The 12,910-nt window shown below is 48.7% G+C and overlaps 1 protein-coding gene across 1 annotated transcript in view; it reads left to right on the plus strand.

The window, feature by feature from the left end:
- Positions 1–11,049, plus strand: part of GUCA1A (guanylate cyclase activator 1A) — a 13,856-nt gene extending 2,807 nt beyond the window's left edge. The window contains exons 2-6 of the mRNA XM_016128513.2: positions 4,559–4,872; positions 4,994–5,432; positions 10,001–10,150; positions 10,550–10,643; positions 10,888–11,049. Of these exons, the coding sequence (XP_015983999.2) occupies positions 5,232–5,432; positions 10,001–10,150; positions 10,550–10,643; positions 10,888–11,048 (606 nt within the window). The 5' untranslated portion in view covers positions 4,559–4,872; positions 4,994–5,231 and the 3' untranslated portion in view covers position 11,049. The remainder of the gene's footprint in view (positions 1–4,558; positions 4,873–4,993; positions 5,433–10,000; positions 10,151–10,549; positions 10,644–10,887) is intronic.
- Positions 11,050–12,910: the final 1,861 nt, after the last annotated feature.

Raw genomic sequence — 12,910 nt, forward strand, 5'->3', positions numbered from 1 at the left:
TCTCAGGAGGAAATAATACCCACCCCCACAGAACTGTCGTGAGCCTATTCAACAAGCTTAGCATGGTGCCTTGAACACAGTTGGTATTTAATAATAGTTCCATCTCCTACTTTAGCTTTCTTTAATCCTTTCATTAATCATGCATGCATACATTCATTTGCTCAATATTTTATGAGCTCAAGCCTCTGTCAGTCAAATGTTCTCTCAAAAAGGTAATTGAGGAGGGTTTAATGAGGGGACTATTTACAGAGAAGTGGGATGATTAAGGGACTAGTGATGTGTACAGACAGTGGCAATAGAGGGAAACCCTTCCTACCCCTAAGCTTGAAGGGTAAGGAGAGGGGGCTTTGTTTTAGGAGCCCAGAGGGAGCTCTGGCAGGAAGTATGGCTGACGGTAGAAAAAATCGACCAGTCTTTCTCTCTCCTCACCCTCCAATCTCCTTCCAGTGCTTCTTGATGGATGAAGCCAGCCTGAAGCCAGAGGGCAGGGAGCCTGGTAACTCAGTCCATAGGGGTCAGCCTCCAGGGGCTCAGAGCAGACAGAGAAAGGTAGAAAATGAGTGGGCTGAGGGCAAACAGAATAAGCAACACACTGCCAAGTGGAATCCATGGCTCCAGGTGCTGGGAGGATACAAAAGATGAATAAGACAATGGGCTCTACCCTCTGGAAGCTTGCTGGATTCCTGAGGGCAGCCACTTATAATTCCAGAAAGAAATGAATGTTATGTCTACATTATTGTAAAATGTAAACGTTGATCCTAGAATGACCCCTCTCCCCCAATTTCAACCTCCTATAGTCCCATAGAATACTGCAAAGGTGATTGGATGTCACCCTTTTAATTAGGTCACATTATATGACTCCATTTTAGCAGATTGTAAAGAGATTCTCCTCTCTGGCTCGATGAAATAAGCAGCCATATTGAGGAACTCATGTAACAAGGAACTATGGACAGCTTCTGGAAACTTTGGACAGCCTCTAGGATCCAAAAGTGGTCTCCAGACAATACTTAGCAAAAAGCCAAAACCCTCAGTCATAGAGGTGGCAGGAAATGAATTCTTCCAACAACCTGAACGAGGTGGAAGTGAATTCTTCCCCAGTCCAGACTCCGGATGAAAACACAGCCCAGGGGACACTTGGATTGTAGCCTTGAGAGACCCTGGGCAGAGGACCCAGTTAAATCATATCCAAACTCCTGGTCTACAGAAACTGAGATAATAAATGTGCAGAGTTTTAAGCTGCTGACTTCGTAATAATTTGTAATGCAGCATAGACAACTAATATAATGCAAAATGCCCGTGTGCTGAGGTAGGAAAGGTGAATTCTGCAGAGATTCAGAAGGCTTCACAGAGGAGGTGGCATTTGTACTCACACATGACAAGTGAGGAGGATCTAAATAAGGAGATATAGAAAGATGAGCTGTTACATCCTGCCTGACCCCTTAATTCCCAAACCCCGAGCCTGAGAAGACTGTAAGGACAAGGGACTCTAGCCTGGGCCCCAGGCAAATTCACTAGAAGAGCCCTCCTTACCCTCCTCCCTGAAACAGACCCTGGAGAATTTGATCAAAGCTGGCAGATCCCAGCCCACTCCCTCAATGCACTCTAAATTGATCTCTTTAGGTAGAGGGATAAAACAGGCCTGTTCGATTTCCTTTTTTAAAAAATAACTATCTTCTGACTATGTGAGCAACATACGTTCATTATGGACTATTTTAAAAAATAACAAGTAATTTTTAAAAAGCAAAGATTAAAAGAATCACTGGAGAGTCCATGACCCAGAAATGAGCCTTGTTAACATTTTAGTTATTTTATTCTGATCACAGGTACACAGCAAGTGACTGAGATGTTACCTCTTTTCAGTCTTTCTGGTCGTCTAAGGAATGTTCTGAGCTCTAGGCCCTTTGGATTAACTTGCTCAAGATAATGGGCAACAAAGGTTGTAGAACTGGAAACGAGAGACCATGCAATTGTTTTTATGATGAAAAGGAGAAAACTGCTCCTGGGGTGAAGACCAGATCCAAGAAGGCGGACCTGGCCCAGAACACATCTCCCCCCAGCCTATTTACACTCCTGGCAGATGCCATATAAGGCAGGGACAGAGAAGCAGCCCTCTCAGTCCCCTCTGGTTCTTGGAGCTCTTTGGATCATCCCATCTGAAGCATCTTGGCCAAGGAGGGAGATCCCTGCCTTGGTGTCCAGGGTCCCGCTTCTGGTGGTTCATATGTAACCTGAGCTGTTGAAAGGGAGTGTCCACCTGAGGAAGGGCTGCTAGGGCAGAGCAGTGTCTAGGGACACAGATCCCACCAGTCTGGACTCCTTTCTTTGCCCAGGGAGTGGGCATAGGCTGTGGATGCAGAGACTGGGCCGTTTCTGATGGCTGGAAGGCCGCGACTGTCTGTCCTTCCTTAACAGAGCTGGGCCATCTCTCTGAACTGACCTTCAGGCCACTGGTCCACCCCCTCTGTCCATTTCTCAGGGAACTCTCCTAGGATGTAGGATCAATAGCCTGCCATTCTTTGCACAAAATTGTATAAGTACCACTGTCTTAGTGATGCCTCTAACTCAAACTCTCTCTGAGAGTTCTAATTTCTGTTTTTTGTTTTTAATAAAGAGGGGATTCTTTTTTTCAGACCAGTCCTGTTGAAAAAGGCATTTGTTATTGCCATGGGTTCAGCAGTTCAATAATGATGGTTGACATCTCTGATTTTCTTGGCTTTTCCCTCTGTGTACCACCTCATAGTTATAACTGCTACATTTCAGGCATCATATTTACATTCAAGGCCAAAAGTAGGGAAAAGGTAGAACCAGCTGCATCTCTCATCGCTTATTATCAAGAAAGCAAAACTTTGCAGGAAAACCATGGCAGACCTTCACTTATATTTCTTTGTCCAGAATCATGTTATGTAGCCACTTCTAGATGCAAGAGAGGCTAGGAAAATAATTTTCTTGCTTTTCTGGCTTCTTTTCAGTAAGGCAGGCAAGGAGGCAGGGATTTTGGAATGGGGTTGAATCTAGGAAGGTATGAAGGTCTCTCCCTTCTCTATGGCCTGACCACCACTGGTAGATGTCCTGTATGAGACAGGTAGATGTCTTGTCCCCACAGACAGTCCAGGGCATGATGAATGGAGCTAAAGGGACGAAAGGCACATTCAGCTGTCATCTAGGGACACTGCTCTGCCCAAGATGCAGTATAACTGCACCTAGATTCCAAAGTCAACAGTATGACAGACACTGTAACAGGAGAAATAACAAAATGTTAGCTAAGACGCAGCGCTTACTCTGTGCCAGACCCTGTTTTAAATGTTTTTCATATATTAATTTTAATTCACTTAATCATCTTAAGAGCCTTACGAGGTGGACACAATAATCTTTATTTTCAGGATGAAGAAACTGAGGCTCTGAGAGGTTAAGGCACTTGCTCAAGGACACGCAGACAGGAGCGTGAGCAAGAAATAAACTCGTAGCGCTTTTAGCCACTGAGATTTTAGAGTGGATTCCTACTATAGCATAACCTGGCCAATTCTGATATATATATGTATGTACTCTGATATCTAATTATATTATATATAATATAGATTATATAACAGATTTATATAAATTATATGTAAATATATTTATATATCATTATATACATATTATGCAATTTATTTAAATAAAAATACGTTTACATACATACATGTATATATAAAAATCTCCCTTAGTCTCCACTCAGAAGTAAAAGTGCTTTGCAGCCTGGAATAAGGAATCCTCTCCTCACAGCCTTGCAGTCCGTGGGCAAGCAGTGGGGATTCCTGAGAAAAGCTCGACAAGCCTGGCGCTGCTAAAAAGACTCATGAAATTTTGTCCAGTATTTGAAATTGCAGTCTTTGTTTCTGTCGGGAGAGGTAGATTAGCTGCAGTAACCTCCCCCACTTAAGGCACCCCTTTAAGTATAAAAGACACTTTTGTGCTCACATTTCAGTGCACACGCAGTGCACATATCCAAGTGCCTGCTGGGAAAGCAGAAATGTGGGTGACGGTTCCCTCTGGTCGAGGTTGGGGACAGAGCATGGTCCACAGGTAAAGGAAGGAGGAAATCGGGGGAAGGGGCAGAGAGAGCCAGCGCTGGCTCTGGGCTTTCCCAGTAGCATCGAGCTTAAGTGCACCTGGGTATTGGCTCCATAAATGAACCAACCTTAAAGTCTGTGGCCAGGGAACATCCCACTAGGGGCCAGAGAAGAGACAGCTGTTGCTGCATAGATGGGCCCCTTGGCTTCACCTGGGAGCTTTCTGGGACCAGCAGGTAGCAGCTCACCCATGTATGTCTTGCGCCATTCCTCTCACATGCACCCCAGGCCACTAAGCGTGCGCTCAATGTCCCCTATTCCCATGCCCCTGGGGGGCGATGATGTCAGGTTCAAAATCAGATGCAGAGCTGAATTCAAGCCTCCCAGGATGGGAAAGATGCCACTTCCGAGAATATGAGAGTGTGGTCAGAACAGCACCAGTGAGTATGCGTGTGCATGGCTATGTGTACTTGTGCAGACTTATGTCGGTGGGGGTTCCTTCTGGCTGCTAGGTCTCTTCTTGGAAGCCCACACACGCTGCATCACCAAGGTGCTCTCACGTGTTAGCCATCCGTGGTGTGATTGGAACCCTTCAGTTGTGACGGCCAAGTGCACTGTACATACTGGATAACTGTGCACAGCAGCCCTGTCGAGAGCCCCTTGTCGGCCCAGCTCTGAAAGACGAGCCAGCTCTTTCTCATATGTACCTCCATTCCATGTCTGAGGGAGGAACCCAAAACGTGGAGAATCCACTCAAAACAGGAGGAGAAGGGAGTGGAGGTCAAAGGATCAGAACAGCTGCTGGCCAGCCACCCACTCTGTCCTGGTAAGAAGGGATAAGAAGGCTGCAAACTGGGTAAGAAAATCCTCTCGCCTATCAGCTCAAGGCTGTAATCGCAGGCCTCTGCTCCTCTAAGCTTTGTTCTATTTTCGCTCCTTTCCCCCAGGAGCAGTCCCCATTGGCTGCGAGGATTTAGTGGGGACTTGCATTCACAGCCCCCACTGCCTTCTCCCTTCCTACCGCCTCTCGGACATTTCCCTGAACTAAGTCATCAGACTTCCTTGCTCAGCTCAGGCCCGTGAGTGAGTAGGACCACGTTCAAGAAAGCCAAGCCGCCCTTGTGCAGGGAACAGCGGAACACAGGACTCGTCCATCTTGAGCATCGGCCTCCTGTGGCCTGGACAATGGGTAACGTGATGGAGGGTAAGTCGGTGGAGGAGCTGAGCAGCACCGAGTGCCACCAGTGGTACAAGAAGTTCATGACAGAGTGCCCCTCCGGCCAGCTCACCCTCTACGAGTTCCGCCAGTTCTTCGGTCTCAAGAACCTGAGCCCGTCGACCAGCCAGTATGTGGAGCAGATGTTTGAGACTTTTGACTTCAACAAAGTGAGCAGGGGTCTGAGTGGGGAGCGCTGGAGGGGATACCTGGGGGGACACCAGGCCAGCTGGAGGGTGAGGAGGAGCAGGCATGATAACATTAGTGTCTGCTGGAGGAGTGGCTTCATTTACAGAGCTCTTGTTTATCTGGGAGGTTGAATGTCAACATCAGGAAATCAACTGATCTCACACTCATTGAGCACCTACTGTAAGTCAGGCACGGGTCGTTCAGAATGACTCAGGCACCGTCCCTGCTCTCACGCTTGAGAGGAAGAAAGAGAGGGCCACAGTTAGTGTGCTCACAGGCTGGATCAAATGGCTCCTTCTGCCTCTCCTGCACATACATATTGGTTTACTCCAGAACAAGCGTGAACACTTACAGGACGATCATTTAGCATCTTCTAAGTGCTTGACACTGCATGCTGTGCTTTTGCACAGGCCCGTAGATGCTCACAAGGATGTAGAAGGAAGGGTAGAGCATAGATAGCAGGGTAAGGAGGCTCCAGCCCTGGCTGGTCTGGCATGGGCAGGCCCATGTTGCTTGGGTCATCCACAGAGCTCTGTGCCTACTAGACCTGCGGACAGGCGGCGTTGCCTGGTCGCGGGGAGTCCAGGCTGCTCTGACTCCAGAATACCCAGAAGCCTCAGTTCACCTTTGCCCAAGTGGGTGGAAGGCCTGCGCAGGGGTCGAACTGCATGTATCCCCTAGTAATCACCTGCACGCAGTGGGAGAGCACTTCCGGAGAGGCTAGAGGGGGCACTGAAAGGACTTAGTCACCACGAGTTCGGGCTCTTAGTTTTTGTCAGCTGGATGACCTTGAGCCCTTTCCTTCCCCCTCAGCTTCAGCTTTTTCACCTGTATCTGCCATGGATGTTGGTAGCACAAGTTAAGATGTTTGGTGGTTTTCAATAGCAAATCTTCCATTTATTTGGAACAATTTAGTCAAGGTGTAGTGGTGGAAGAACCCAGGTCCACAAACCCATCTCCCCACCCTGGCTGGTACCCCGCAGCTGGCGCTCACTCGAAAGGCGAGGATGTGAGGATACACGGCCATGTGTCCACCGCAAGCTGGGAAGAAGCTGCTCAGAGCTTTCCTGGCTTCCCTCACTGACCAGAGGTCCAAACACCACTGTAGGCGGGGCTTCTAGGGAGAGCTGGGGCTCAGAGGCTATTTAAAACTCGCTAATATTTGGGGCTAAGGGGCCAAAGCAGATTATGAGCTTTGAGTCCCAGCCTCAAGGGCAGCATTGTGGTGCCCGAGGGTTTTCCTGAAGGGGGAGCAAGGGAGCAGGGTACTGGAGGTCGAGGTGTGGAGACCAGAAGGGATTGCCCAAACTCCTTCAGAAGCAGCAAGAATTCCTGAACAGGAGGGGGAAGAGCCCCAATACCTTACACTCAAATGCACCAAAATAGCTCAGCTTCTCACCTGCTAAGGAAACCCTTTGGGTCAAGATATAGCTTTAGAAAAACCCTCTAAAGTCACACATATGACACCATGGAGGGGCAACCTACCAACTTTGCATTTGCTCAACCTGAGTCATTCATACGCCATCTCTTCAATTCTCGTTCCATGCAAGTACCTGTACCGTTCCAGACCTGACTTCCTCCATTATGCCACACACGCCCCGCCTTAGGTCCTTGCTGCTGCCTGGGACCCTCTTCTCCAGAATTCTGCTGCGCTCACACCTACCCCCACTACAAGTCTCTGCTCAAATGTCTCCTTCCCACTGACACCGGCCCTATTTAACTGGGAGTAACCCTACCCCTGCATTTCCCAGTACTCCCCCCCCCCCCCGAGAACGTCTCATCTTCCAATACATGATTTTGAATAACATTTAGCCACAATGCTTATTGTTTGTCTCTCCTGCTGGAGTGTGGGCTCCATGAGGGGAGGGATTGTTGTATCTTCTCCATTGCTGTATCCTTAGCACCTAAAACAGTGCCTAGAACACAGTAGGTGCTTAATGGATATTTGTTATAGGACTAAATGAATATATGAGAAGTCATGAGTTGGTGAGCTAGTTTTATATTTCATGATGCACATTAATTTAAATACCTATTTATTTAAGTGAAGAGTATCTTTGTAACATCCAAAGTGCCTCACAGACACGGATGGTGTAAATCGCACTTAGGGTACCACTGCCTCCATCCATTGGCATGAGCACAGAGCAGTTTAGCAGACTGGCTCAGAGAAGGCACACAGGACTGGGAAGTTTTGAGACAGAGAGGAATTAAAACAGGGGTATGCAAATGATGGCCAATGGGCCAATTTTATAAATAAAGTTCTATTAGAACACACCACACTTGTTTATTCACATATTGTCAAAACTGAAAGATTTGCTATCTGGCCCTTTACAAAAAAATCTGCCAGCCTCTGAGCTAGAAGAGAATTGTATCCTAGGGTGCTACTCTGGGCGGGCAGGGTTGGGGGGTGGTGCTACAGCAGTGTGATTGGGAGTGTGATGTGGGGGACAAGCATATGTTCTGCTTACTTCAAAGCCGTGCCTAGTGGTCACACAGGTGCATCCAAATCAATGTCAATCTTGTGTAGGATTTAGGAGACCCAGTTTCTAGGCAAGGCTTTGTCATTTGTTAACTGTGTGGCCCTAACCTCTCTCGACGTCAGCTTTTCATCTGAAAATGGGGACAAAAATATCCACCTCCTGGGGGTGGATGTGAGATTAAATGAGTAAAGTGAATAAATCCTCAGCATAGGAAGCACTAAAAAGAAGTTAGTATTATAGTAGAATTACTGAACCTAATCCATACCATAATCTTGAGAAGTACATACTGTCATTCTCATTTTACAACTGTGCAAACTACACCTCAAAGAGGCCATTTGACTTGTCCAAATTCACATCTCTCCTAAGATGTGGTTGAGGTCTTTCTGGCATAAAAGCCTATACCTTTCCATTGTCCCCTTTTAGTCTTTTTTAAAAAGTTACAAAAGTAATACAGCACATTGTAAAAATTTCCAACGATATAGAAGGATAAAAAATGAAAAGCATCCTTACCCTGTGTTCCTGTCCAGAGGAAACCTCCTTAGCTGTTTCCTTGCTTCTCTGAGCATTGTTGCTCAGGGGCCTTGCTCCACTCTGACAATAGTTCTAGGAGGTGGGTTGGACAAGGATTGGAAGAGCTGAGGCATCTGTGAGAGCCCTTGGGCATGGGAAAGCACCACACAAAGGTTCACTATGATCATGGCACTCACTGTGGGGCTCAGAGTGGTTAAGGCCTCACCTAAGGCCAAAGGCCAGCACAGAACCAGGAGATCTCAGAGGCTGTCCTGCCCAACCTCTGCCACGCCCCTAATGACGGCGCTCTAGCTTCTGCTTGCACATTTTCAATGTCAGAGATCTCATTATTGCATGAGGCTGGCCCTTCCAGCATGGGCATCTCTGCCTGTTAAAGAATTCTTCACGCTTACCCGAAAATTGCCTCTCAGTAATTTACTAGTTCCAGAGTTGTGATTTTAAGTGGAGGAACAGGGATTGGACTCCAAGTTCACATGTTCTGAGTCCGGTGCTCCTTGCCCTACAGTGCTCAGACTCTCTGCAAAACACAAGCTTCCCTCTCCTAACCTCACTTGGCTTGTGTGTGTGTGTGTGGGGGGGGCAGGCGGGAGAGAAGGGCAGATGCAGGCCTGTTTCTCCCTGCTTTCCTGACCCCATTGATAGGGCTGGCAGGGCTGGGCAGAGGGTCAGCTAGTCAACATTTACTGGATAGTAAATATCCCGTTGGACTGTCTTGTGCCACGCTCCCCCATAGCCAACCCTTCCAAGACTCAGGGAGGGCATCACCTCTCTCAGGAAGCCACCCTCCTGCCCTCTCTTCAGCAGAGTTGGGTGCACCTGTTCTGTTCTGTGATTCTATCATGTCCTGTCCAGATGTGTTGTTGCTAAATACACATCATGATGGCATAGTGATCTCTTTGTAACAGTAATAGTTGTAATAATAATAACATTTATTGAGTGCTTACTATATGCTAGGCAGTGTTGAGTGCTTTATGTACATGAACTTATTTCATCCTATGACAATCCCACAGAGGTAGATACTATTATAATTATTATAGATGAAAAAATCAAGGGCTGGAGACATACTGAGTCATTTGCACCAGATCCCACCGTTTTGAGAGGGTAAAGCCAGGATTCAACACTGTACGTATGTAACAGGTGCTCAGTTAAGTTCGAAGAATAAAGAAAAGAAAGAGAAAGACACTCCTTACCAACTGCCCTTAACCCGGCTCGGGGAAAAACTCATCCAAACCACACCCCCATCCCTGGGAATTAAGTTTCTCTCCTCCCACCTCCAATCACCTTGCAACTAGAAGGGCTCAAGTTTGAGAACAGGGAAGCAGCCAGTGACAGCTGGAACCCAAATGCCTGTGAAGAGACAGTATCAGCCATTCACATTCGATTGGGGGTCCCTTTATCGAATTTGATCACAGCCTCTGAGGCAGGCAGGGTGGGCAATGGGGGGTGTCCAGGACAGATGCTGGAAGCAGAGGCACAAAGGGGGAGGGGTGCAGGGCGGGGCCTGGGGTGGGCTCAAGGCGGCTCCTCACTCCCTCTCTCAGGACGGTTCCATCGACTTCATGGAGTACGTGGCAGCGCTCAGCTTGGTCCTCAAGGGGAAGGTGGAACAGAAGTTGCGCTGGTACTTCAAGCTCTACGACGTTGACGGCAATGGATGCATTGACCGCGACGAGCTGCTCACGATTATCCGGGTAACTCCAAGTGCAGAGAGCTGGGCCTGGGGCAGGGACAGAGGCCCGGAGCTGAGAGCCTGGGGGCTGGGTCTTCAGTGGGCAGAACTGCGATCTCAGAAGGTGGAAGGATGGAATCGAGGGTCTCCGTGGCAGCTCTGGCCCTCGCCAGCTGCGCGATCTCAGCCCCGTTTCTTCTCCTCTCTGGGCCTCAGTTCCCTCATCTGTACCAAGACACTGTGTAAGCTCTTAAGTCCCAGCTCTGCCTCTGCCGTCCACCCCGCTGCTCCAGCACCTTGGCCTCTACTCACCACTGTTGTTGGGAGCCAGAGGAGCTGTCAGGGCCTCCACTCCCACCACTGCGATCAAATTTTCAGATCCTAGAATAGCTCTTGTCACTTCTCCTCCTTCTCCCTCCAGGCCATCCGAGCCATTAACCCCCACAGCGACACCACCATGAGTGCAGAAGAGTTCACCGATACAGTGTTCTCCAAGATCGATGTCAATGGGGATGGTGAGGAGCCTGGCGGGGGGCGGGGGTGGTCCCCGGTGGGGGTGGGTTACCAGGCTGTAAGGCCCCAGCCACAGAGCCCTGGACCAGGCTTTGGTCTCTGGCTCCTTTGCCTGTCCCACTCACAGCCTCCTCTCCCTGCATTGGCTCTGTCCCCCCTTGCAAGACTCCATCTTTGGGCCCTGGCGTAATGATACCAAGTGGATGTGAACGCCCTCCTCCCTATGACTCCCCTTCTCTCTACCAGGGGAGCTTTCTCTGGAGGAGTTCATGGAGGGCGTCCAGAAGGACCAGATGCTCCTGGATACACTGACACGAAGCTTGGACCTCACCAGCATTGTGCGCAGGCTCCAGAACGGGGAGCAAGACGAGGGGGCTGGTGGTGGGGAGGCTGAGGCAGCCGGCTGAGCCCGCTGACCTGATGCTTCTGTGTTGGGGAGGGGGTGCGTGGTGGTACTGTTGTCACCGTTGTTTTAATACTATAGAGTTTACTGAACTCAGAGTCTCAGCTCACCTCCTTGGGGTGCACGGTGGCAGCAGACGGGTAGGGGTTGGAGTCCAGAACTGGGGGATGGTGAGGAATGGTCTCTGAACCCTCTGCGTGACTCAGCTGATAGTGAGTGCTCTCTAGTCGGGGGCACTCCTCAACATCCCTCTGCCTTTAGGCTCCTCTCTTACCCTTTCTGGCACCTCCCACCGCCTTCCCCAGCTTCCCCCACTGAGCTTCTCCAGTCCCACTCTCTTCTAGACGTGGAAGCTGTGAGGCAGAGCTGGGTTTTCCGAGGACTCTGATGGAATCCTACAGATCCTGTGGCAGCAGCCTCCATCCTGGTGCTGCAAGGACCCCCAGGACCGCCCGAGCCTACTTGTGTGGTTTGCAATGATTTTTTCCCTCCCATTTGACAAGCATTTATTGAGCACCCCCTCTGTACTAGCGCTAGATGTTAGACATGCAAAGGAGAGGACTGTTATCATCCTCAAGGAACTCACAGACTAAGCATCATTTTATATATATATATATCATATATCATATATTATATATTATTACATATTATACATTAATTATATATTATATATTATGTATTACATATTACTTATTACATATTATATATTATATATGTGTGTGTGTGTATGTATAAAATAGAGACACCGTGAATGGAGTCCTGTAGGCACACAGGAAACTATGAGCAAATCTGACTCACAGAGCGCCTCACAGAGGTGACCTTTGACTTTGAACATGAAAGGGGAGTTGGGGGTTGCATATGAAGAAGAAGGTGTGTGGGAGGTGCATTCCGTGGGATGTATGTGTGTCACGTGGGGGCTGTTTAATGTGAGGAGGAGCTTTCTTAGGTGTAATTGGGGTATCTCTTAGAATTTACGTTATACCAAATTTGAAACAATAAGGGATCATCATATCCATTTTTAAGGGGCATCGCCCAGGGCCCCAGTAATAGTAAAAAAAGTAAACTCCTTCAAGAAGTTACATTGGTACCAAGGAGACAGGGATGGAACGTTTGGATGGCAGTAGAGATCTGAATCACGACGAAATGACCAGGCACAGTGTGTGCGCACATGTGGACACATTCAGACACTCTGCGAGGATCTGTTCTAGGTGGATATTGGCCAACAAGTGAAAGAAGGTGGGGTGGTACTATAGAAAGTCATCGTCTATCAAGGGGAAAACCATATTTATTTAGAAGTGACTGCACCACACCCTCATGCTTCACTTGCTGGCCCTTGGGAGGCATGTGGTGCTGCCCAATTCCCCACAGGTCTGTGACTCATTACAAGTGACCCGACCATCCCTGGTCTCACCTAAATCCCTCTCGCTGCAGCGACACCTGACAGCAGTTGGGAAATGGAGCAGTCAGTTACAGGTGGGCCTCATCCCCATTCTTTGCACGCCCTAACTTTAGAAATACCTGCTCAAGAACCTGGGGAGAGACATAGGCTAGAGCAGTTGTGTGCATTTTTTCAAAGACACTGTTTCTCCTGGGCTTTGAGTCTTCACTTCAGCTGGGTGTGGGGGAGTGTGGGAGTAAATAAAATCCAGGGTGGGAGGGAGAAAAACGGGGAAAGGGGAATGAAGCCCCAGGTTGCAGAGGGCTCCTGCCCAGGTGTGTGTGTGTGTGGGGGGTTCGTGGGGGCGGAGATGAGAGAATGCGTTTTGCTCACATCCATCCTGTCCATCACTTGGACCACCTCAGACTGGGAAGCCAGCCAGGGCCTGAGCACAGACTTGGAGGGACAGTGGAGGTCCATGCCAGGGG

Source organism: Rousettus aegyptiacus, unplaced genomic scaffold (genome assembly GCF_014176215.1).
Source record: "Rousettus aegyptiacus isolate mRouAeg1 unplaced genomic scaffold, mRouAeg1.p scaffold_m13_p_1, whole genome shotgun sequence".
NCBI lineage: Eukaryota > Metazoa > Chordata > Mammalia > Chiroptera > Pteropodidae > Rousettus > Rousettus aegyptiacus.